Source organism: Plectropomus leopardus, chromosome 11 (assembly GCF_026936395.1).
Source record: "Plectropomus leopardus strain MGB_pleo_1.0 chromosome 11, ASM2693639v1, whole genome shotgun sequence".
Classification (NCBI taxonomy): domain Eukaryota; kingdom Metazoa; phylum Chordata; class Actinopteri; order Perciformes; family Serranidae; genus Plectropomus; species Plectropomus leopardus.
Genome location: NC_142186.1, coordinates 33,289,704 through 33,317,175, shown reverse-complemented (window position 1 = coordinate 33,317,175; position 27,472 = coordinate 33,289,704). Strand labels below are relative to the sequence as shown.

Below are 27,472 nucleotides of genomic sequence, written 5' to 3'. Positions count from 1 at the left end.
GGAGCGGCCACATATGAGGGATTTCTGTGAGGTGAAAGTCCACAATGTCAGAGAGGAATCGGGATTCAAAACTTGCGGATAATCCCCTCAATGTAAGAGTTAGATAATGCAATAACTACTCTTGTAGCTCCTGCTGCATCATGAGGGAGCCAGTTCCTACTGACAAGCACGTAGTTGAAGCATCGTGTGACCTATAAAAGCAAAAAAAAAGGTTTCCATTTTTAAATCACCTGAAATACCTAATTCAAAATTGATGTGTAATAAAATGAAATAAAAATTAATTTATATTTAGAATTATATATTTGAATTTGGTTTACAGGAAAAAAAAAATTTTTTTGTGCTAAATTTTACGTATTTTTCATGGCAAGAAAATAAATGATTAGAAACTGTTAGGAAAAGTGCAGGCACATTAAAAAAAATACTCGACGGGCGCTTGAATGAACTGTCACCAAAGAGTCACCAAGTATAGTGCAGCAAAAATGGAGACAATAAAAACAAGATTTACATGTCACAGATTATCAATGAAACTTACATTCATCCTCATTTTATCACTTAAAAATCTCTACAGATGTTGGGTCCATCTTTGTGTAAACACTTAAACTAATCAGCTAAAACATCTTCGTTGTCTGCATGGCTCGTTCTTTTATTTTTCCTCCTCTTTTCCTTATTGCACGGCAGATGGGAAGAGCGAACAAATGTGATTTCCTTCCTCAGAGCCACAGAATGTTCCAGTGACTCATGCAATGATAATATAGTTCAATGCTCTGCACCAACTGTCTGCAGGGGGACAGAGAGGAGTCCTTCTACACACACACATACACACACAAACACATACGCATGAATGCACAAGCATGGGGACATGCAACCCCACTGTAGACAGAGGTACGTGCATTAAGGTCTGCATGATGTCTGATCATTATTGAGTATTTCTATTATGTTTTGACACCTTGTGGTGTCTCCGCCAGTGTCTGCTCTGCTTTTATTCTTCACCGATGTCTCCATCAGTGTCCGCCCCACTAGTGTCCGCTCTCATTTTCAGCCGGTGTCTCCGTCGTTGTCCTCTCAGTTCTTAAAACAAGCAAAAAGAAATGAAAATGATTGGTTATTGGTATGTTATTGGCCACGAGAAGCTGGAAATTATGGGTTCATCATGGTTGAAATAATCATTATCGAGCGTCACTGGTTGAAATAAATGCTTAAAAAGTATGCTGACTTGAAGCATTGCAACTTTTTGACTTCCTAACCTTACAGCGTCTCAAGCAGCCTAATGGTAGTCACTCAGAACATGTTTGATTTCCTCCAAAACATATTTTCGAAAGCAAATCAGTTTTGTATATGAATGTGTTCGGTGCAGCCTGACTTGTGTAATCATCTGTACTTTCAAAATACTGAATATAAAGCAATTTAACATTTTTCTTGAGCATGTAGCAGTGTGGAATGAAACCCTTTTTTTAACGATTAGCACTCCCCTAACATACTGAGACATTTCCTAAAAATGGCAGATGCCTGCAGGCTAATATGAAGTGTTTGTACATTAATGTCAGTCTTTCTGCACTCTGAATGCTCTTTTGCTTCTGCCTGGGGATGTTAAACTCAATGAGGGAGACCCAGCTGTCTGTTATCTGGTCGGCATCAATGTGGTCTCAGCCCCACGGGGAGGAGGACCTGGGGTCAGCCTGTGTGGATGCACAGGACAGGACCTTACATAATGGTCCCATTATGATACATGTTGTTCTGCACTAGACTCCACACTCAGGCTGCTATTTTTAGCACAGAGGGCCAGAAGTGGATTAGGATCTATATATGTGCTTTGGGCTGCCGTCACAGTCGGGGAGGGTCATGGTGGTGACAGAGTCACCTGCTCTCTTCTGAGTAACAGGGTGATTCGACTGGATCTTAGAAGCTGAAATGTTGATTTTGATAGCAGTATATTTATCCAACAAACCATCTGCTCCCAGCAGAAGGTTCACGTGGCAATATGTACCGATGAGAAGTGCTGTAATCACCAGCGCATTAGTTTTAACTCGGCTAAAAAAGACAACACTGTGTGATGTTGTTCCTCACTGGCAAAAACAAAATTTTCATCTCATTCGTCTCATTCATGAAGGCGATATCTCCCTTGAGGAGTTGCCTCAAATTTGGCCCAAACGTCCACTTGGACTCAATTAAGAACTGATTTTGGTGGTTAAAAGTAATTTTGACCTCACAAAGCATCACCATAACTTGAGTTCATACTTTCATTTTGACAAAAAAATTCACACATTTGGATTAAAAATGGATTTCATATCCAAAAGGTCAAAGTGCAATTTCATTGTAACATCATAATGTTCTGCAAAAACACTTTTCTTGCAATTATTCTGAATGCTGCATGTTTGGTGGGGTTTTTTTTCTGGTTCCACTGTACTGTACTCACCCTGAACAGTGACTCCTGTGTATGGTTGCACCTTTGTATATAATATATCTCTCTTCTGAAACATGAAAATGTTGTGTTTTTCAGTTGTGCCGTGATGCTGCAGTGTATGAACCTGCTGACCCAAAGACTCGGCTCACACAAGTTCATCTTTGGGATTTCGTAGGTTCATTTATATTTATGTAAGTAATAAATTCAGATTCTCTTCATATTGATGCAGCCTTTTAGTTAGCATGAGTAGTTGTATTTTATCAGTGGAAGTCCCACTCCACCTTCAGATAAGCTACTTATCCAACACCTACAAGCTCCCATGACATATTTATGACTAATTCATTCACCAAAATCATCAGGCATTCATCCCCTGATACCTGCTGGGCGGTGTAGAGTGGGACTTAAGTGAAGTGGTTGGAGAAGAGTTACACGTTTTTTTGGTTGTTTTTTTTCCAGCTCAGAATAACAATTGTGATTTTCTCCTGCATATTCTAATGCAGGATGCACTGTCCTGCTTGGTTATGAACTGCTCTCAAAATACTTAATCAGATGCTGCACAGTTTATGCTTAAGTGTTTAATATCGTAACATTTTAGCAAAAATGCATGAATTTGAGAATTACAGAGAAAACAACTGGAGGATTATACTTCACGAGTTGTGTGAGAGTTTGTAAATGTATATTTTGATGCAGTTAAACGCAAACCTGAATGACTTCAGTTCATCAAAACAAAGTGTTCCTCCCAAATTCAACTTAACACACTGATATACAAATGATCATATGGGGGATGCAGTATACCTTTCAGAGCCTGCTCCAGGCCTGCATGTAGATTCAGAATGTCATCCAGTAGTTCAGTTTGATCTCAAATCTGCTGTGGCCTTAAATTTATGCATTTTTCTCATTTCTGCCTCCAATGCTGCTCGAACACTCAATGTTTGACACAAAACACCACTGCTGTTTTCTTGTGGCTCTAATACGTTTTTGTTCTTCCAAAGAGGCCCTTTCTTTCACCACATTTGAGTTAGCCACAGTCAGAACACGAGGCTCCAGAACATTCACTATCTCATCTCCTATCTCGCTTTTTCAGTGGGCATCAGTCTAATGCTGCTTAAACAAAAAACAAATCTCTGACTAAATTGGTTTAACTGAACCATTGAAATTATTTCATGCTCTAAGAGACTCTCAATCTGCAGACATTCATGCCATAAAGACATTCGTGGCATTTTGTGATATTTACAGAGACAAAGGATTCGATTTGACTTTTCATTGATGCAGGGTGTGACGCAGTCAGTTGCCAGGGAGGCTACTCTAACCTGCGCACAGTACGCCTGACCTACATGCATAATGACCTCAAGAGATCTCATGATGATGCAGGTCTGAAGCACTTGGGAGTGACGGGATGATCTGACGTGAATCGTTTGTCATCTGAATGTGACACACAACAAAAAACAACAGCAGAGAGGTTGTTTGTTTTTTATTGTTGTGCATTAATGAGTGTATTTGCAGTAAACTGTCAAACTGTCAGAAGATAGATGTAGTACTTTGGCCTTATTAGGAACAACTTCACAACACAGTTCTCATCCATGCAGAAGGCTTGTGTGGCACGTGTTTGAGGATCTTACATAGGAAAATTAATAAATGTACAACGCAGGTTTGGTAAGAACAAAACGTACTTTTAGAAAGTATTCAGATTGTATATATTATTGTAGAAAATTCATTGTCCTGGAATTTTTTCTTTTTATTTTAATAATAATAGGAAAAATAGGAATATACTGTACTGTAAGCATATATGTATTTTGTTTAAAGTAATTAAGATAAAGAATTAATCATAATAATAATGGACAGTCAGCCTTAAAATGTGATCTACAATATAGATCAAAAGACTATAATGAAACATGGCTCTAGGAGAAAAAACAGCAGCGATACTACTATGACTACCACTATTACAACAGCTACTACTACTACTACCACCAATCATAATAATAACAATAATAATGACAGCTTAGTTTTTTCCTGGTACTGTCACCTTATAAGATGGAGTTCAGTTGTTCTGTCTACAAGGTTATGAATAAATATTAATTCTTAATAATAATATGTAGCTAACTTAATGGTAATATATAACTAATATTTTGATATTATATCTGCACTAGCCAGTCATTTTTTAACAATAACAATAGATCGAATGACTAAATTTAATGTAAAAGAAGTCACTTAAGAGAGAATTATCAGTCAAACCCGCACTCTCTCTCATCTTTATGAAGCATTTAAACATCTATTAAGCCCATTGTTTTGATTTTACAGACCCCAAGACACAGTTAGTGACTAGCTGGTGAATGTACTGAAGCATTTAGCAGCTTAAGACCCTGACATTTCCCTTAAGAGTTGTTGGAAACTAAACCAGAGCAAGAGGGTGAGTGAATATTGGACATTCATCAAGTGGACTCCAACAGGACTCAGAATCAATGGTAATATTGCTCTGTTAGATGTGTAGAAGAAGTAACTGTTTGCTAAAACGTTCACCTCTACAACTATATACTGTAAGGTGGTTACATGTCAGTGATGTGTTTGCAGCTTATTGCTAGCAAACTTAAACTGATGCAGGTTTAAGAAAAAAAGGTTCAGCTGGTGTAACTTGATAGAGAACCATAGATAATTATATTTTTCCAACAATAGAATTTTAACTAGAATTCCCACATTTATTGAAATATATTCCAAAAATTCTGTAGCTGATAGATGTTAAGCATTTATTACTGGCTGCCCTGTAGTCACTCCCTGACAGTCCCATGTGAAGGACATGTCAATACTTAAACTGCTCCTGCCTCTCTGACACAGATGTAAACACCCACATGACCTGCACTGACAGCCCTGAGGCAGCACTAAAACTCAAACGTTATTTGCACACTGGTCAGCCGCTACTCCCACACACACATACTGTCCATATCTGGGTCATTGTTCAGCAATCTTTCATGATACTCATCCAGCTGAGGCTCGTGCATCAGATTAAATGGTGGTTCCTGTAGGCAGAAGGCTATGTACAATGTGTGAGTAAAGGTTTTCTCAAAGGGGTCTAGTAAAAAAAAATTGAAAGGCAGAACAGCATGGCAGAAACTGTTTTTCAGTTACTGCTTGTCTCCCACCGTTTTTGCGTTGGACATATGCTCTAAAAATATAGACATTTATATTGTACAGTAGCTCTATTTGTGTAGCTGAAAGTGAAATGTAAGGCCATTGATCCTCTTGACAGCCATTGCTGCAGAGTAGGGAATAATACTAATTTTTCAGCCATCTTCTCCATTAAAAAAAAAAACAACATAAAGGTGTGATGTGTTTGGACAATGCCACATTTGAATGTCGAGTTTGAACCAGTTTGTTAGACGCATACTGAATCCTTTAGAGAACTTTGAGGTGTATGGATAGCAGTGCAATGGGATAACAATTACGATTAACTTTTCATAACCTTAAAAACCAATGGTCTATTTGTAGAAATAAGACCAGTCACCCCACGCATTGCTAGCAGAACCATTGTTTCCTTATGGTACAGCGTGCATATCGTGCGATCCTCACTTTCTAATTCACACCATGTTTTTCTTGGTGTTTTTGTGTGTGCATAAAAGTTAAAATATTTTCAACTTTTCTGCTCAAGGCACGGAGTCGCACAGCTCAACAGTGTTAATTTTGGCCATGCATACGCATCACGCTCCATAGGTGCCCCCAGCTGTTTTGCCAGATACTCCTCTAAGGTGTGATATGTTCCGGTGTGATAACCCTTTAGAGTGCCACAGGGCTCAATGCTTGATCCACTAGCATTTATTGTTTACATGTAGTGGTGATTTGTTTTCTATTTTTGCCATAAAGTTCCACTTATATGCTGATGACACTTAATTATTAAGTCCTTTTTTTAAATGGCACATCAATAATATAGAACTTCTGTTGTGAAAAATTAAATAATAGGTGTGCACTTATTTATAAATCGCACAAGTTGACAAAAAGTATGCGTATGTTGAGCAGTTAAATGCCACATTCCTTCACTTCTGTATTATTTTCTCAGGTTTGATATATATGTAAATTACATACCTAAATGTCAAGGCAATTTTGACATTTTTAACCAAGGGTCATAATCTTTCCGTAACATTTACCAAGTGCTATGAGTGCCTACACATAAAATGACAATCAAATGATATTTATGCAGGGTTGCTATGAGCCAGTATTTTATTTTGAAAGTAGATATTGTAGAATGATTGAATTATATTGAGAACAGTGAACACTGTGGATCTGCATTCAGAATCAATATTTTGTGACTACATTAATTTTAAAGATTTCCCTTTTATGCTGATAAAAGATGTAACCTTCCTTGAATCAAAATGATAGTATATACACTGTGAATACTGTCTGTTTACAGTACACTATTGTGGTGTTAGAGTGGTTTGTTTATTTTGTGATTTATTATTTTAGTTAATGTTAATATAAACTGTGCTGAGAAACTTAGTGTGCACCGTGTAATAACGCTGACCTGAGTCATATCTTCTAAGTGGCTGTGGGACTCTCATTTTCTACTTCATTTTTATTTCTTTGCTTTGCATTTTGATGGCCTGTGTCGTCATTCTGTGCTAACTACTAAGATTTCGTCCATCTTATGTGTCGAAGCAGTGCCTCTAACCCCTGACTTCATCACTATTGATTGTTTTCATTCAGACCACCTTAGAATTTGAGCTTATCTCTCTGGATAAAAGTGCCAGCCAAATGCCTAAAATATCAATGACTCTGTTTGGAATAATAATGATGATTGAACAAATTTTGCCTCCAGCAACTATGCCTTCATTTATAAATGCAGTTATACAGAAGAGAAGGTTATTTTATCCCTTGAGATGCAACTAGTTTGAAATATAAAGTGAAGAATAAAAATATTTTTCTTTTTGAATTGTTGTTTTTCTACTGCCAATCTATCCCAAACATTGGAACTCTTATTTTAAAATGGTCATTATACTTCATCTCCCTTCATATGGACATATTGGACACCTCGCGATTCATGTTCAGTAACTTTGAATGCCAGTACAGAAAGCTGTGTGCCTCTTATTCAGCATGGTGGAAAGTAAGGCTACGGAGGTCAGGGCAGCCTTTGGGCATGCAGCACATCAGACGGTGATGCAGGGGACTGGAAATTGAGCAATGACTGTGTAAACAATGGACATAGCCAACTCTGACATCTGACACTGACAGTGGATCTGTGACCCACACTATCATTTTAAGTCGTATTGCCCCATTCTGAGTTTTGTACACCGTTAAAGAAAGACATTATTAAGCTTTCTTATGATATCTTACTCCAAATATTAGTGGTATATTAGTTGCATGATCTCAATGGAGAATACTAACTTCTGCCCTCCGACAGGTGATTCAGAGTCTGAGGATATTATTTGATGTTTTCTGTGGTTGTGACTGTTTTTCTGGGTATGTGCTGCTTGCATAGTTTTATCTAATTTGTGTGGGAACTTCTTGAGCAGAGCTGTCTGTGGAAGCAAAATTAATTTTAGTGTAAACACAAAACAATAAAGTCGTATCGTATCGTATCGTATCGTATCGTATCGTATCGTATCGTATCGTATCGTATCGTATCGTATCCTCATGGCCTAAATGAGTTTCAGCTACTTCACCACTCCCTTTATAATAGTTTGTGCTGCAAAGAGCAATGATGACATTTCTGACACATTTCAGTCATCATAATTTAACTTCATTACTAGCAACTGTAATTTTTTTGTCGATTTAATGTGACACATTGCACTGTGGGGCTGTTAGCAGAAAGTAACGCTCAAATATAGTGCACTTAATAGTAAATAATAAGTAATTTTGACCAATGCCAAGGTTTTTGGTTCCTGTATTGTAAAGATCTAGAACAGAGCCACATCATTGTCAATGTTTGATGAGAGTGTACAATATTTAGGTGATTTATTATTGAGGGTGCATTCTCTGTATGAATGCTTTAAAGTCTTTTTCATGTGTTGATGAAACATGATAGGAAAATTAAATAAAAAATCGGTCACCAGAAAAATAAATCCTCCTCTACCACCTCCTGTCCCCCTGCATCATTTTCATCTTCTCTATTTGTTCCCATTTCTCATCTTTCCTTTTCTCCTTGTGATTTAACCCCCCCCCCCACTCCCACCCTCTCCTCCCTCTCTGTCTTCATGTTTCTCTTTTTCCCGCCTTCTCTCAGCCCCTCTGGAGAGAGTATCCCACAGGTTGCTGCACTTACCGCCCGTCGCATTGAATGCTAATGTGGTTGGCTGATGCGTGCCACAGTGACCGTAGTCGAGATGGCTTGAAAGGAGGAGGAAAGTGGGGGAGAGAGATAAGAAAGAGGGAGAGAAAGCAGGAGACCAAAGACCCTCAGGCTTATTTTTTTTATTCAGGGGAGGGAGGGGAAGGTGAGGACCAGAGCAATTGAGGGGAGGGATGGAGGGATGTGACGTGAGCAAGCGGGAGTATGGAAACTGATCATTGCAGGCAGAGCAGTGTTAGTAATTCTGCTCTCTCTCTCTCTCTCTGTCTCTTTCGCTCTCTCTATCTCTCTACTCCACATCCCCAGCGTTGCTGCTCTGACCAGACACCGTTGGAGGAAAACAAACACATACTCACACACTGACATGCAGCAGAGAGGGCTGCCTCTGCTCCTTCTCTCTTTCATACACAGATACTCACACTCCATCTAATTACAAACACCCAGTCTTGCCTTGCAGCTGACAGAAGACCCAGAGGAGGAGACAGCAGGAATGTGACTGAGGAGCTTCATCTGAAAACATCTGCCTGGAGGACTCCTCCCTCACTCTTTCTCGGCGGTTAACTCCAGCTCTGCAGCAGGTGAGCTTCATGTTGATACCACATCTCATTCATGGTGCTGCATGTGTCGCAGTGGCCACTACCTTCTGTTCCTGTGTGTCATGGCATCAGCAGCTCTCAGTCAGTGGGGTGCATGAGATTCACGCTGAAATATCCTCGCTGCATTGCTGGAGGACGATGAAGCCGATCTGATGACATTTGTGGAAATGGATTTTGATTGTTGAAAGGATGCCAACCGAGTGTTATGTGCACTGCAGTTAGGCAACACCGGAAAGAGAGAGAGGATGATTACAGTGCAGTGCACAGCGAGAGTACACTGCACACATCAGTACTATATTAGATATCACTGTGTTGGGCTCATTGGAGATTTAAGATTAATAACAAGAGTCTCTATTGGCTCCTTTTTTGCTGCGTGAGCGAAACATTAAATGAGACCTCGCAGAGCTTTTTCTAGTTTCAGCTCCAGCGGCAGATCAAAGTTTATGCGAGGGAGGCTGATTCCCACGCACCCAGCGTGTTCACACAGCAACACTGGTGGCTGCACATTGTGCTGGCTGTTGCTCCCCCCTCCCTTTTTTGTGTAGTCTATATAATTTATGTCTCTTTTCTTTATGCCATTGCCCTTTGTCATGCAGCAGTTCTTTAAGGTGAAACGCTGTAACAGAAGGGACGTTTCTGCAATTCACGCATGGATGCACGCACACACTCGCATGCACACGAGTCCAAACAAAATTACACACAGTTATACCTCACTAAAAAGCACATCAATATCTATTATTTACACGCATGCATGCAAACACACACATTCATCCCCCACATGAATGAACACGTCCACTTGTTGATCCATGGTATTGGTAACTGGGGCAAATGCTTCACTGGCAATGTAACACACACACACACACACACACACACACACATCCACACACCCACCCACACCCACACGAATGCCTGAGTGACATCGACACAAACATACAGTTATGTGAACAGTTGCGCTACACAAAAAGGAAAGCAAGGTCGTATACATTTCAACAGCTGTGATGTTGTATCAATGAGTACAGCTTGTACGATCACATATATTTGTGTTGAATTGATAAACAGCTTGACACTTGGCTTTTATTTTATGAAAAATATCAGTGAGGCATGTTATCCACCCTCTAATATGATGGAGGCTCCTCATGCACAACAGCTACACAATAAAACCTTGTGTGCATCATTTTGTCTTAAACAGCTGCTACAGATGAAGACCCTAAAATCTTTTGTGTAATGGTTTTAAAGGCTGTTTTAATAGCTTTTGAAGAAAACTGCATTTCTAGCAGAAACACTGAAGGCTTCTTATTCACCTCTAGTGAAACACCAGGTGTTGGACTCAGTTCAATAATATAAGCACCAGCCTACAAAAGGCAGATTTAGCTTGAACTTGTCATCATAGCAACCAGCCAGGCAGATGATGCAAGGTCATTTTAAAAGCAGTGCCAACGCAGCTTTGAATGCCCAAATTAGGCTCTTATTTTCACACAAGGACCCTTCCACTTGTTGCAAACATTTCATGATGCTTCACTCCAAACCAATCTGTCGAGCTGACAGCAGGCTCTGTTTTTTCACTCCCATATTCTGTTCATACACATCTTTTTTATGTTTGTGCCTGAATAATCTGGATGGTCCAAGTGTTCAAAAATCAAAAGTGAATGGGATGATGGGTAACATCGTCCTCCTTTTTTCTCCTAATGTTGCTTTGACATTTCCAATGTGATATTGTTTTGTGAAACAGAGTCTGGCCCAAACATTGCACTTCCTTTTTAAACAAATCAAACATGTTTTTCTTCTAATTTTAAATAAAAAATGTTGCACAGGCATAATTACTTAAAGGTCCACTGTATAGGATTTATTGGCATCTAGTAGTGAGATTACAAATTGCAACCAAGTAAAATGTCTTCTGTGTGCCAAGTGCAAAGGACAACTACAGTGTTCAATGCAAAAACTAGCCTGTTCTCATTCCCAACTTGTCCAGTACCACTGCTTGGTCAGTGATTTTGGCATAAGACACCTACCAAAAGCCACCGTTGAAGCAGTAGCCCCCCACAGCTAATTTTACATGGTGGCCAAATGTGGAAATACAGGTCCGTCAGGTGATGCCATCGGGCCCAAAAAGACTTTTTCGTATTGACTTACATCGTGAAAGAGATAAATCAGTGGATACATTTCTTTGGATTGTCACAACACCCTAAAAATGACAGATTTCAAAATCAGAATTTGATTCATTTGGTCTGAAAACTTTTGCAAAGTCTAGAAGATTCAGGTTAGAGGAGTGTTAAACTGAAAGTTAGCCACTCGGATGACAAAAGACAAGTGCACTTGCTCTAAGAGCAAGAGTAATTTCAAACTGTGGAAATTGAGCTTTTCTTAAGCAATATGCACCACTGAGCAACTTTCCAAGGAACGAATGGGGGACCCGGTTCATAATGTAGATATAAATGGCTCATTTTAAGGTAACAAAAGATGGGAAAAAACAATAATTCTTCATTTCAGATGATAATATACAAAGGAAACCAAGTGATGATTGTTGTATTCTATTTCTGCTAATAAATCTCCCTGCGTACGAAACATTATATGCATGCAGATGCAGAATAAATGCATGATTCTGTATGTATAGTCCATTGTTATTTCTCTAATTCTATTCTTCTGAAAAGCTTACTTTAATGTGATCTTGACGTTTTTGGTAACATTTGTCTCGATCACGTTCTAATTATGGTAGATTCTGTTCCCTGGCTTCATCCTACGTTGGCTGACAACATGAATGTCAATGCGTGAAATGTCAAGTCCTTGCAACAACTTGGCGATCAACAGACAAAGGGACATTCTGGCTGTCATTGTGCCGGGTATGAGATGACAGCTGCAGAAAGACAAACTGGCAGGAAAATGGTAAACATGACATATCAGTGTTTTGGGAATTGAGGCAAAATGACATTTTGATATATCTGTATGGATTGATATATCTAGTATTTCTGGCCTTTTCCAATCCAACAACAGCAGGATCCTGTATTTACAAACAGGCTCCATCCAACCACGTCTTTGGTGCATTTAACCTGCTTTTTCATATGCGCAGCCATGTGAAAGTACAAAGAGAAGTATGCGGCCGTTCATGGGGCAGGTGATCTGATGTGTGTTGTTGTTTTGCAGTGTGTGACGTCCCGCTGTGTGTTGCCGCCCAGGGAATGCTCTACGGACGGATAGACGAGGCCTAAGCACAATGAGCAGCCAGGACAAATGGGTCACACTGACCCCAGCTGAATTCGCCCTGCTTCAAGAATACACCCAGTGTGAGTAGGAGAGGTTCTCTGTGTTTGTGTCTGACTGTGAGGATGGCAGTCTGTATTTTTTGAGGTGTCTCTCTGTACAGTTGGCATGTCATCCTGTTCTACAAGAACGTGCCATTTTCCAGGTGACATGACGCTCTCAGGCAGCCATGATGCTCAGCCCCGGGTCAGCTGCTGCTGTAAACATTGTTTCACTTTTGATTTTAGGTTTGAGTCTTGAGCAGTGCACATTCAGACAAAACAGAGTAAAGACTGATTTTAGGGATGTCTTTAACACCTAGATCAACATCTGTTTTCTCGTGCTGCGTTCAGGCACCTTTCATTTACACATTTAAAAGTTTAAAAAACTGTTAGATTTCTTGCAGAAACTTAATTAGCAACTTGGAAATGTCCCCTAAATTGCAAAAAGAAAAAAAAAGTTAAACAGTGACAAAAATGACCTGAAAATATAATCAAAAGTGTCCCGAAAACTACATTTATAATTCTATTATCATTTTCTTGTTAGTTTTTTTTTTTTACGTTGCAGTTTTTTTGCTTATTAAAAGGTTGTTTAATTGTAACTTTTACTAAGTTCTTGCTCAATTCTGGGCCATTTCTTGTTAAGTTGTTAAGTTGGTTTCTGAGGCTTTAACGTTAACATGGTGAGGTTTGTGTAATTTATAAGCAGAGTCAAAGGAGAGTGACTGAGGGGCAGGCAGATTTGCATATTTGTAGATTAGCACAGAGGTTACTAAAGTCTAGAATTGCTTTTAAGCCATTTTGAGGCATTAATGGATTTTTTCTTGAAAGAAATATTTAAATATGTAATTTTTATGAACAGAAATGAGTTTTTAGGGGTTCAATAAATGCCAAGTAAGGAACTGGGTGTATTTGTTGCCTTCAGCAATGTTCTCATATTTGGTGCAAAATTTACCACAGGGCTTGTTTCCAAGTCACAGAGTTTAGAGTTTGACTATGTAGCTGGCTTTTATTGGTATGTTTGACATCTTTTACTATTCAATACATTTGCTGGAAAAAAACTCACACTCTAGCAGCTGCCTCAGGATCTTTACACAAGCTGCTCTCCAGGTGAGCATACTCTATTATAACACCTGTCGGGGAAACATCACTGACTTTACAATGTATTGCCATTTCTCTCCACAAACCCTTTGACCCCATTTCCTCATGGACCCCTTTGTTTTAGTTTTTGTCTTTGGCATCCTTTCTAAACCATTCATTGTTTTATTTCTGCAATGTGACGGTGTGTCAGCTGTAGCTATATTTTCTCATTTTTTCATTAAGGTTCTGCAGTGTAAGTTATGCTTTTGATGAAATATTACAAATGTGCACCTGCTCGTGTTATTCATCCAGTTGAAACAAGCAGCTTATGACAGCTAAGAGAGTTCACAGAGTCGGAGCGCTGGTGTGAGAAAACCTCCAAAAAAGACAGAATTTATGCTTTTTTCCATCGCTGCTTAATGCCTTTTTGGTTGCTGTCATTGTTTGGGTCAGTGAATGAAATCATTCATTGTGAAAGAGGTCAATGTCAGTGACTTTGTATCTAAATATCACAGAAATATTTTTGTAGGATAAAAGAGATATTCAGGTTTGAATATTTGGCCCCTTTTACTGGATTCTCTTTGCGGGGTTCTGTTTTAACCCTAACCATGTGGTTTTTGTGCCTAAACCTAACCACACATTAACTGCAATGTTGTTACGACATAAAATTAAAATGTAATGAAATGAATAAATGTAGCATGTTTCAGGTTTGCGGAAATGTACAATACCAGCGTTTGTTCTGCTTTTTGGGTTACCCCAATTCACCACAGCGTTTCGACTCAAGGCAACTTTTTACTTCATCAATTTTGGTATTTGGAAAGTTGGCATCAGTATCTGCTCTCAAATCTTCAGTAATCCCCTCTTCACACGGAGACACATTAACAGAAGCAGACATAAATTCTCTCTGATAGCATCAATCCACTGCGTTAACAATAACTCGAGCGTTCCTCTTGTCTGCTGTAAACTGCGGCATGATTCGATTCACTGTGGCTAATCTCAAACATCCCTCCGTCTAATGATCAAAATTTTGATGTCGTAATTGCAGACTGCATGTTCCGTCTTGCTGATGTAGGAAGCTCAAGCTGCTCAAGCATTTAATCCGTGCGGTGCCGCTTCAGCTCTGAATGATTCATTCTCAACCCGACAAATGGCTCCCCTGCTCAGCAGACTGTGCTCTGGATGCCTGGAGTTTATGTTACGCTCCAAGATGTTGACACATTTCATCATTTGAAATGGTACCAGGGATGGAAAATATGATGATACCTGGCAGGCTCACTGTGGGTGTTGTGCACCACCCACTCATAGTTTAGGACAGACTTTGAAAGTACAAGTCACAGTAAATTGTTTGTGGGAGGGAAAAACAATTGAACTAACTGTGGACAAGAAATTGAGTTGTTAGGTGTCCAATTTTTTTGCGTCCAAAGTGCTTTTTAACACCTGGGTGGACACGGTGGTGGAGTATATTTTAAAGCTATTTTCAGTGTCAAACACAACACCTTTGAGGCATTTTAACCGCTGCACTAAGTGTGAGTCTTAATAATTAATACTTTTCACCCAGGATCTGGTTCCAGTGTTTCACTTGGTAATGACATTTCTCCCTTTAATTGCTCAGCGCCTGGTAACAACATTGTTCTGAGGAGCTCCCCTGCTCCCTCCGACGGATGCTCCTCTCGAGCCAATCAGATTCTGAGTTTTTGTCTCTGTGGTTTTTTTTTTGCAAATGTTTGCTTTGTGGGTGGCTAAGGAGTTTGTTGAATTTAACAAGGACGTGTTTCAGAGACCTGAGGTTTAACAATGTCGCTCGAAATGAAAATTGCGTGGTAATAAAAAAGGCGGGATGAAAAAAATAAAGCAAAGCAGAGAGAGAGAACTAAAGAGTCTTGGTGTGTGTGCACGGCTGCGTGCAGGCGTGTGTGCACGCTAGACAGATTTGGATAATCATGTTTCAACGAGCTCCAGGGCGACTCTTTGTGCGCCGTGCAGCTTCGTGTTATAAAATATCCCATTCTCTGAGCAGCAACAATGGGCATCACGTTGCTTCACCTTCCCTCCTCATCTCGCCCTTCATCTCGCCTCCTACTGTATCTCTCCCTTCTTTCTCATTAAAGCGAGCCGCACACACTTTCATAACATTTTAATAGCTGTGCGTCGAGTCATCTGACTCACAACAATTAGAGTTTCTCTTTATGTGATTTAATTGCTAATGTGCGTAGTGTTGCATTACAGAGGGAACATTCTTTTACTTTGAAAGGTAACAAAGATCCTCAGTGTTTTGATGAACCTAAAAACACAAAATGAGTCTTGTCCTCTGATCATGACCGTGTGCCACACAACAGTTAATTCATTTGCCTGATGGAGGGAATACATTGTATTTCAACAGTGGCTGCTGAATGTGACAAGCAAATCAGTGGATACATAATGATAGGTGGTCAATAACGATGACACACTCAATGTGGAGCAATAATTTCTACTCACTGTTGGTAAAAAGCATTCTGAGAAAATCAAAGGTCCAAAGCCATTAGTGCGGAGGCGACAAAATATTACCGCCAACAGAAAGCTGTTAAGAGAAGCTCAAATGGACATTTTAAATAGCTGCAGCCATTAATATCATTAAAACAATAATCCTATTTTCTGTGACATTTATTCTACAGTGTCTAGAATATGTAATCATAAAGATGTTACAGCTGATGTTGCAACTAGAGGCAGTTAATCAGTGTAAAGTCTGATATTTTGTGGATATTTGGATTGATATGTTAAAAAAAAAACACATAAAAAACATAGGGGAAAAGTAACTAAGTACATTTACTGAGGTACTTAAGTACAATTTTAGGTGCATTTACTGTACTTGAGTATCTTAATTTCATGCCTTTCATGCCCAATTTCATGCCTTTTTCTTGCATTTTACTCTTTGTGTCTGTGGCGGTGGGTATACAAAAATGAGGAGGTGCAGTCTGTGGTTTGAGCAACAGTCTTAGAGCCAGCAGAAATCAACTTTGTGTATCTGGCATATTTTCTCCGTAACATGATCAAGAGGATTTGGGCGCTGCAAGACGGAGGGAAGTTTAACATAGTTGATTTACACACACAAAAAAGCTGGTTGGAAATCGGCACAGTGTACATTTGAGATTATCTATGTAAGACTTTGACTTGTAACAGAGTAGTTATACATGCTGGTATTGCTTTTTTTTAAAAAAATATAATAAATTATTTTATTTAAGTAAAATATTTCAGTGTTTCTTCCAAACTTCTAATACAGCTCCACCAAAATAATATTGAAAAAAAATCCAGTAACTAAACTTCTCTGTGTTCCCTGTGAGGCTTAATGACCAACACACCTGCTGATTATCAATCAGTGACATGCTGTGCAGTTTCATCAGCAGCAACTTTACTTCAGGGTCCCTGGCTGCTCTGTTTACAAAATGGCAGGCTGCAGGAGCACAAACATTTGGTGCAGGACTGCTCGAGAATCAGACTTAATCTTATCAATGGCAGGATTGTTGTGCTGAAGAATCCTGTGAGGAGGTGAGAGACGGTAGCTAACATGACTTCTACAAACGTCTTTTTGTGAGCGATGAACCGGCCCCTCCAGTGCGTGCGAGAAAATGGTACTTCTAATTAACTTCTGTAACATTTAGAGGCTGGTATCTGTGGCGCGGCAAATTGATTTAGCAGTAGGGCTCATAAACGCTCTGCAGCACGCAGTAATTATCACAGCAAATCTCCGTCTGATCGAGTTATTTTTGTCTATAACTGAGTGCCAAAACAACCCTCTGTTTTCTTAAAACATCTGCAAGTGCAGTCATTTCAACCTATTTCTGATGCAAAAATATTTAAGTTTTTTTCAATGTACTTTCTGTTTACTCTTTTAATAAGCATATTTCCCAAAAATATCAAAAATAATAATTACCTATATTATGATTTGATTTCCTTTTAACACATGCTGCTAACAGCTGTTGTTTGCTGCCCGTAGTTTAACTAAGATTGTTTATTTTCTAAGCCTCCAAAAGCATTTGAATCCAATGAATATTTACAAGATTATGGACAGTACAATAGATCTGAAGAGAGGTTCACCTCATGCACTGACACGACCTCAGTAATCAGTGTTGTAGGCTGATTTTTTACAGCTCTGACTCACTAATGGGTGTTTGTCTCCCTGCAGACATCATGATGCTGCATCCCAACCAAATATATAATCCAATCAGGGTGCATTACATTGTGCTGAATGCTTCCGCAGCTCAAAAATACGCTGACTCGGTCCAGAAAAGTCCTATCCATAAATAAGATTGCAGCCTGGGTGACCGCTTTGTCCAGATTATCTTGTCATGTCTTATGAATGTGAATGAATGTTGAATATGACATATGTAGTCGGTGTGAGAGAAACCATAAACAGATCAAAACACACAGACATAGGGTAACTTATCCTCGTTTTTTCCACTCAGACTCGACCAAGAAGCTGAAGGATGTTCTGCAGGAGTTCCATGGAGATGGTGTGTTGGCTAAATACAATCCAGAGGAGGTATGTACAGTTTATATTTAATTATATAATGCATAGTTTATATTCTGTTGAAACCAGCTGTGCTAACAGCTCATATACAGCTGTATGCATATTAACATTTCTGTGCAGGTGCTATTTTGGATTTTATGTTCCTCTCTGAAAACTGTGAGTTTAATACCACAAATAAATTTGATTTTCAAAACAGAGCTGTAGGCAACAGCATACAACACTGTTTATTGTTTCATGTTTTCTAGATTATATATTATTATTTTTGTAGATTTTGCTAAAAGAAATATGATTAGAACTGTTGGATGTGGTCATTTGACTAGTACAAAAAAGAAAATGGGGATTGTTGTTTGTTGTTATGGTGACAAAACACGTTAGTGTGGCTACAAAGTGGGCCACTCTTTCTAGTTTGAGAACTCCATTTTCTTATATTTTCATGACTAAACAGAAAAATACAATAGCACACCAATTCAAGTTTCTCTCTTTAACTAAACTGACAAGAACTTGACAGAAACAAAACAAAATTCAACAAAACCTTCTCTGTTCGCCTTGATAACCATGTTGTACGTTAGTCAACTGTTCCAACAATCACCAACTCTGGTTTGGTCGTAAATAAACCCTCAATTCACAAAGAAAGATGTGGAAATATGCTGATCTACAAGCTGTTCATCCCTGTCTCTGCCACTCAGCTGTCCACTGAGCAGCGGCTCTCACTTGTTCTTTTAAAAGAGCTACAGTAATGTTACATCATGTTTGAATAAACATGCAATTAATGTCAAAAAAGAAATATTTTAAAAGCAGTGTATTGCTTACATGAAAATACACTGCTTGTTGTTACTTTAAAACCTCATCTCAGTGAGTTCACGACTCGTTGCAAGTTGGTTTGTTGATACCAGGGCCAAAGTTGGCCCACTGTAAGGTTCAATTCAGAATCAATTCTCAATTCAAAACGATTTCCGTTTCAAAATCGATTCCTGATTCAAAATCAATTCCTGATTCAAAATATAGGAGGTGTAATTTCAGGATCTACTCCAGTCTGTTTTGCCAGTGGCATATTATGTTATGAAAGCAAAGTGTGTATAACATTATGGAGGTTTTATTATGTACAAGCTTTTTTGTTGTAGAAAACCTTTCTCCCAAGTGTTGGGAATCAGGAAGTGAAAAATAAACATTGTAATTATTTTAGTTCAAAAAATTGACACACTTTTCCCCAAAAAGTCCCATCATTTTTTTTGCACATCACACTCCTGACACTTCAGAGAGGGGCCTGATTCTTTTGCCTGCTCTGCCTGCAGTGAACACAGAGTTTATATCCATATGAGGCCCTGCTGCTTGTTACACTGTCTCCTGATTTACCCTTGTCTTATTATTATTATTATTAGTAGTAGTAGTATTATTAGTATTAGTATTAGTATTAGTATTAGTATTATAGGGGCTACCAGAGTTTATTTTAATGCAGGAGAGGCTACCAATAACACAGAGCGATAGATACAGCAGGATTCGGCCAATCACAGCGCAGTTTGCTCCAGATGACGTGTGGTATACGTAGGCGGATACAAAGCGTCGGGTCGTCTTCCGATTGGTGGACAAGACGGAAACAAACCTCTGACCTCTTTCCAAAGGAACTATGGGAAACCAATATGGCATTTAGCATCGACGCTAATGTACTTTTATCATCGAAATATGGATGAAATATAGACGGAAGACACCCAATATCGGATCTGTCAGTGTCTATTTATTGAACAAGGTCCCGTAAAAACATCTGAATTCCAGGCTGGACACTGAGGCTTCTGAAAGAGCTGCGATGCACCGGAGTTTCCCTCTGAACGGCACAGACGACCCGACAAACGGTCTCAAACTTAATAAGACTTTTCTAAATGTTTAAATGTTAGGGGATTAGGAATAGACTATATTTAGTAAATATGTTTAGTAAACATAGGTTATAATCGATGTTTAGGATTTTTGAATCGATTCTGAATAGTTAAAAACGAGAATCGTTTGTGAATCGATTTTTCCGCCCTGTCCCTCATCATTAATCTTTTATCATAATCTGAGCATGGTGGGCAGAGGGACACTTGTAGCAGGAAGTCCGTTTGAGTGAAAAAGTATTGAGCGGACAAAAGACATAACATTTAAGGGAACTTGATATCCAAATACCATTTAGCATCTTAGCATTATTCAGCGCTGTATAATAGGTGTTTTGGCCCACGGCCCACCGTTAAGTTTCAGTGTTGGCCATCCAAGGAAAAAAACTCAGTTCAATCCTTTATTCCAGACTCAGTGCATATAAAAAGACAAAAACATAACATACAATAGAGACATAAATTCAGTATAAAATCATCGTCTAAAAATTAATCAGTGTATGTTAATGTCTTACAAAGAGACAACTATACCAGTGTCTCCACAGCTGGGAATGGTAACATGTAGTGCTTTACCTTTTGTCAAAATAGAACTAGTATTATTTAATTCTCAGAGTCATTAAGCCACCAAATAAATGTATACATGAGACTCCTTATAGCAGCTTTGAGGGTATTGAGTCCTGCAGCCTCTAACATTTCACTGGCACTACATCACCCAGGTCTCTGCAGTAATATTCTCACAGCATTATTAGAAGCTACCTGCAACTGTAAACCTGCCTTTAATGTATCTTGGCCACAATTAAGCAGTGTTAACTGGTGTACAATATGCCCTGAACAGAGACGTCTTCACTTTATTTGTGCATGTACTAAATTAAACTAAAAAAACTCAGAAGACTTAACTTATTTATTTAGTTAGGAAAATCATGGCCACAGAAACGTTTCAGCTAAACAATGAGTGCCGGTGGTATTGCTTTTTTCTTATTTCCGTCTCTACCGTGCACCTTTTGATGCTGTGAAATATATTTTTGGAGTTATATGCACTGCTATTTCTCTACATAAAAAGTTTGGGCACACCTTTATTCAGAGGTTTATATGGAAGTTTAGATGGAAGTTAGCCCGCTAAAACAGCTGCAAAGGCAATGATTTGACAAGCTGGCAAGTTGATTTGAATAGGAGTGTCCGTTCTGCTTCTATTCGTATAGATTTTTCACTCTGCTTCAATCAGACTTATTTCAGTGAATATTTTGACACACAGCTGACTTTTTAAGCTGCCATTCTAGCATTTAAAGTCATTGGAAGAAGCAGATCAGCAGCTGAACTATTTATCCAGTTAAATCATCCTAACAGCATTTCAAGGTTGGAGTTTTGTATTTAGCTTTGAAAGTTGTGTAGTAGTGTTGATGAGGTTTGTAGAAGTTTTCACTATTTATAAAACTCTTCACACAGACACACAAACACACACAGAAACACACACAAAAAAACATGTTTTCACTGTGTGTTTCGGTAAAATAAAGCGCATAAACACCAGGATCTCAGCTCACATTGTTCAATATTTCGAAACATCCATGCATGCATGCATGCAATAATAGCTCTATGACAGTTACGATGATAGCCTCGATAAAGTGTCAGCTAATTAAGAAATTCACATACATCGTGTCTTCGTGGCCTTTGCACATTTTAATTGTGATAACTTCATGATGAGTCCATGAACGTGTTCTTTCTTTCCTCAATGCTGCGGATTTAGAAGCAGGAAATCCTCAGCCAGGTAACTGCTATCTCTTCCTCTCTCTCTGATTTATTGTTGCTGTGTTTTGCTGACTGTTCATGTATTTTCTCACTGAGTACCTCAACTCTGTCAAGCAGCGGTGAAGCACTAAAAAATGATTTAGTGAGAAACAAACTGGAAGATATTTCTGGAGGACATGCAGCCATTTGCAGGGAAATGTAAAATGTCTTTCTTGAACTGGTAATATGTCTGTTGATTCGAAAAATGTAAGACAACATTAACAATTCACAGATTTAAACAATCAGCTAATAAAATAATCAGAAGGGTGGATGAAGATGTACGCCTAAATGGATAGTAGAAGAGACCACAGAGCATTGAATGAAAATATAAAAGCTGCAGAACCACTCTAGATTTCACCGCTCACAAACCCCAACACAACACCTCATCCATCTTCCAAAGTGCAGAAATCTGTCACATGAATTCTGCAACATTTATCGCAAGCAGCCACAGATTTCCCCGAAAGTGAAACACACCAACACGCTCTCTTCATACTGAAAATGCATTTGCTTGAAGCCTTTAAGGCAACCAGCAATTCGACTTGACAAATAACACGCTATATTTCTGTCGTGGTTTTTTAGGAGATTGACTTTGAGGGCTTCAAGGTCTTCATGCAGACGTTCCTGGAGAGCGAACTCCCCGAAGAGTTCTGTCAACACCTCTTCATGACGTTCAGCAATAAGGGACCCAAACCCAGTCCCTCATCTTCTGACAAACCCAGAGTCTCTGGTAAGTGTAGAAAGGAAGTCTTAATCATAACAAACCCTCGAGCTGTAAACACAGCATGTTGGTGTTTTGTAGTAACTGAAATGGGTGAGAAACCATTGCAACTTTCGTTGCTAAGGTACAGATAATTTATCACTTACTTCTTGCCCTCACAGCATTTTCTTAGTGGCTTATTCTTTTTAATTTATTTAAGATGAGCTACTTTCTTTGCTGTGTAAAAGCTGCACAGTTTCTGTTTATTTGTTGTTTTTGTGCCGTCAGATAACAGATTTCCTGCCAAGTTCAGCGCGGTGGCACACAATATAAATTGTAGTTCAGTGGCTGCCAATTGTCTTGGCGATGGTTTTGTTTGTTTGCAACATTTATACTAATTTCATTCTGGTGTTGTAATGAGTTACTGATAGTAAAGCCAACACTCCCCACACTTACACCTGGCTTCACACCTCTTTGACTACCTGATATTTCGGGTGAATAATAATAAATAGAGACCATCTTGGGATTGGATCTCTTGAGTTGCAATACAGTGATCCATGACTCAAAACAAATATTGGCCAGGGGCATGAAGTTGGGGGCCCAATGGCTCCTTTCTTGTGTCCTACACCCAACACTCCCAAGCTCTTGCTTGGGAGTGTTGGGCTTGGGAATGTTTGAGTGTTTAAAAATATTGAAACACTCAAAATTGTCTTGCTTGTGTTTTAAAACATAGGAAAAAAGACAATGAGCAACTTGTAAAGAAAATGACCCTCAAATTGCAAGAAATCCGTGTATTAAGAATTATTTTTTAAAAAGCCAGCGAAATGTCTAAAAACTCTACTTGTAATTATTTTAATTATATATTCTAAAAATATTTTACAGATTTGATTTTTTTAAGCACTTTTTTTCCCAGGTCATTTTCTTATTTGTTTGTTTTTACTCTTTTCTTTGTTATTAAATACTTATGTATTTATGGTTTTTCTTGCAAATTTTATTTGTATATGTCTTGTACATTTTACTTTTTTCTCTTTGCTTAATTTTGGGCCATTTCTTCCTAAGTTGCTCATTGCTTTCATGTTTTTGTAAGAAATCAAGCCAGTTTGCTCAGGTTTCGAAGGTTTTACCGATGGAAGAGGGTGTGAATGTGCACACATCCAGGAAAAAATACTCAGGTGCAAGACCAAGAAACTCACTGCGAGGCTTGTCTCGTCTGAAGGAGATCGAGTGTAGGGCTGTACCTGACTCAGAGTTATTCCAGTCGAATCAGATTTGATTGTTCAGTACAAATATTCTACTATTTATACATAGTTTGACAGTTTGAGCAGCTCTGCAGAAAGTTCAGTTTGACGGCGGTATTCACTTAATGTAGTCAACAAGCTAACGTCGCTTATTGTGGGATGTAAATTTGCTTAATTTTTTGTCAACACTAGATATCAAACAAAAGCCAGAGATTGTGTTGTATTAAGTTGCGGTGAGCTTTTAATTCACCACTGAGCAGAAGGTCTCTCCTCTCTCCTCCTCCGTGCTGCTGCCTGCATGTGTCAACTTCTTGTGCCAAAGAGTAGTGTGAAAGTCAAGACCACTCACTCCGCAGCAAAATCTGGGGACCACAACATCCCCAGAATTCACTGCACAGAAAAAAAAATGACTGCTTTACTAAACGCAGTCGACTGAGGGTCTCTGACTCTTGATTCCAATCTCAGACTTTTTAAGGGACAGCCCTAGTAGATCAATACTTTGCCTTTAAAGAAAATAAAAAATAAATATAGAATAAACTATTAATTTGGACCCTACAGTGTGCAGACCTTATGATCTGGTTTGATAAGCTTTTAAATAGAAGCTTTTAAGCAGAAATACTCTGTCTAAAGTTAATAATTCTCAATAAATTATTAGTTATATGTCTGGGTCAGCTAAGATGTCTGGGTCTGGACCCAGGGGATGAAGAGGGATGGCAGGTAAACAAGGGGGGTGCATTTTGGCCATTTTACTAACAAGAAGGATGGTTTCTTCTGTCAAGTACATACAATTAGCGCTCATATTAAAAGTGTCTTGACATGATTTGCAGATGACTGTGGAAATAGGACACAAACAAGGCCCGAAAACAAAATTATCATATTTCACAGCCACAAGAAAACTATCTTGGAGGGGAGGAATCGTCAAATACCTTCTAAAAGCCTAAGTTAGAGCAAATATTTATATTTACTTGAAATTACTTGGAAATAACTGGTGCATTATCAAATATTTGTGAAGGCAAAATAAGTAATTTTAAAGGACTACACTTCTAGGTGTAGTTTTTGCGTGTTAGGTTAATAACTGCTGCAGACTTAATGAGCTACAGCTGAGCGTGTAGTGTTAAAACAAATAGTTTTAATGTCGATGTCCACAAAAAGCACAGATATAATGGTTAAAATAATAGAATTGCTTGTTCTTACCTACTTTTGCTCCACTTTACTACAGCAGAGATTGTCCTGTCATCGAGGATCAGAAGAGTGCATTAGAAAATAAAATAATGGTCCCCTGTTGCTGGCAGCATTCAGTGGCTGGAAATTGAAGAAAAGTCCGCCAGGGAATTGAGCACAATGGAAGCACATTTTCAGTAAAAAGTCAGGTTGTTAAAGTACAACTGTAAATCTGTGGATGCAGCAGATGATTCCCATGCTGGCATAATTTCAAGACTAAAAATGAATTGATAACTTCTTCCATTATATATTCTGAAATAATTTATTTCAACTCAGTCACCAGAAAAAATGTATGATTCTGCAAACCTCAGATATGTTATATTAGAACATTATTATGTAGCAGGTACATTGAAACTTTGTTTTTCAACATTGCTTTGGTTAACATGGAGTTAGGTGCAGGCACAAAAACCATTTAGTTGTAGTTAGCTAAAGATTAGGTTTTGGCCTGGTTTTGGGGCAAAATACCAGCTGAAAAAGCAGCGATGTCCATGTAGACATCTGCTTTTTGAAACGCAGCCGCAGGTACCTTAAAAAACGCAGAAAAACCATTGAAAAACACACCAGCAGGTTTCTTAAAAACACACGCTTTAGGGCCAAAAAGAAGCAGGAAACAGCAACAGCTTCTTGAAACACCCACGTTTAGGGGCTACAAATCTGCTTGAAAAACAGCAATGACTTGCTAGAAAACAACCAATTTTGGTTGCAGCTTGGTAACTGTTACACCATCCACTCGATGACAGTCAGCTCATATTTTATCGCTTTAGAAATGTTTATATGGTGTGAAACTGTAACATATTGGCGGTTTGCAGAAATTAAAATTGCCAAATATTAAGAGTGACATTACACCCAATACATAAAATACTCCCTTAAATTCATTTTCTTTTCTTGCTGTTATCTTAAAGTTAAAACCTACTTGCTACCTTAATTCAAATATTTAACTCTTGGCGAAGCGCTAAATTATTTTATTCAAGATTTGTGCATAATCTAATAAAGAGACCCAAATATTCTGTTCATTTAATGTAAATTTGACTAAAAAATGTAATATCAGGCTGAAAGCTGTAAAATTTAATACATCACCTCGCCTGATCTGTCCTTTTGGTAGCAGTTTGACTCGTGTGCATTCAATATTTAATGCACATTGTTTGCCCCAGTTACCTCACAGAGCACAAGAGGAGCTGAATCCGTGCAGCCTGCAGTATGTGAGGCTGTTGTTCAGGCCTCATTGATCCACTTTTGTTAATTGTAAAGTCCTCCCACCACCCCAGATGCTCATCAGATAGGAGAACTAACAAGTCCCATCTCCCACAAACTGCTGCTGTGTGCACACAGGAGCCTTTGTTCATAACATTATTAAAGGGTTTATTTTCCCGTACCGTACTTTTAGAAGCAAACAGCATAATAACTTGTTTAGAGAGTAGAGTTTATGGCAGCTGTAGCAGAGTGTACGCACTGACTTCATGAATAAATTATCGTAGCTTCGGTGAGAGCACTGTAGTGAAGACTGATAGCAGATTCATTAATGTGCCTTCAGTATGTGGTGCACGCCACGGGAGTCATGCTGACTTTCACCATCTCAGAAATGAGAATTAACTGCTCAGTTTCTTTTACTCGTTTCGTTGTCATAGATGAAAGTCAATCCTTATCTTCAATCCATCCATTTTCCACTACTTACTCTGAAGCCTTTTTAGACCAGGAGCAATTTGTAATCATTTTGGCATGTTTTGGGTTTGCCATGGGTCTCCTTCCAGCGGGGTGTGCCCAGTGTATCGACACAAAAAGGCAGCATTTCTGCTGCTACTATCTGTGAGTGTGAATATGGCCATCCTGCAAAGGAGGCTCGTTTTGATCAGTGTACACATTGTCAGGCAGGTGTCAATTAACCCTCAAATTGTGCAAATTGAAACTGCAAATAAAAAATATGTGGGAATGGGAATGGCATTTCAAAAATTCACAAAAAAGAGTTTTTATGCTTGAATGAGGTGGTATTCCAGGCTGTTCGAAAAATCTATATTTGGCAAAACTACAGTGGAAAAAGTTTTTTTTGTTTTTATTGGTCACAACAGTTCCTCTGTGAAATCGTGGACTATCACCTCCCAAAAAACCCTCATACGTGGCCGCTTCCACGTATAAGGCGCTCGCCTTTCCATTATCGCTCACGTCACACGCCTGCATCGCCTTGGATTAAAAATAATGACGGTGATCGTGGCGGCTGAAATAGAAATAAATCTGCTAATGTTCTAAACATCCATCCCCATGATTACTGGAGTGATATCACAAGAGGAGAAGTCGCACAACATCACTCAGTCATCTTGCAATTTTGTTTCATTGACATTTCAAAAAAATTGCTTAAGTTCAGGGTTGGAAATGAACTTTTGTGTCTACCTGCTTTGTGGCTGGTGGACTTGAAAATCTACCAGCCACTCTATAGATTACCATTGTTTTTTTTACCAGAGCAGACTACATTATTGTGGAGGAGTGTGTATTTTTACTTGCTTTTTGTATGTTAGAATTAACTTGTGTTACACTGACATGAAAACAAAATATTGAATTATACCACTGAGAAAAACTACACTGTGCCACTGAAAACGCT

At 38.7% G+C, this 27,472-nt stretch overlaps 1 protein-coding gene across 5 annotated transcripts in view; it reads left to right on the top strand.

The window, feature by feature from the left end:
* Window positions 1-2,575: 2,575 nt before the first annotated feature.
* Window positions 2,576-27,472, top strand: part of dgkb (diacylglycerol kinase, beta) — a 93,616-nt gene continuing 68,719 nt past the window's right edge. The window contains exons 1-6 of one of the 5 annotated variants that reach the window (XM_088084670.1): window positions 2,576-2,592; window positions 8,979-9,250; window positions 12,407-12,546; window positions 18,021-18,097; window positions 21,686-21,706; window positions 22,306-22,453. In XM_088084670.1, the coding sequence (XP_087940796.1) occupies window positions 12,477-12,546; window positions 18,021-18,097; window positions 21,686-21,706; window positions 22,306-22,453 (316 nt within the window). In that variant the 5' untranslated portion in view covers window positions 2,576-2,592; window positions 8,979-9,250; window positions 12,407-12,476. Of the gene's footprint in view, window positions 2,593-8,744; window positions 9,251-12,406; window positions 12,547-18,020; window positions 18,098-19,680; window positions 19,933-21,685; window positions 21,707-22,305; window positions 22,454-27,472 lie in introns of those variants that run through there. The other 4 variants (XR_015777997.1, XR_015777996.1, XM_088084669.1 and 1 more) reach the window with 4 other exon arrangements.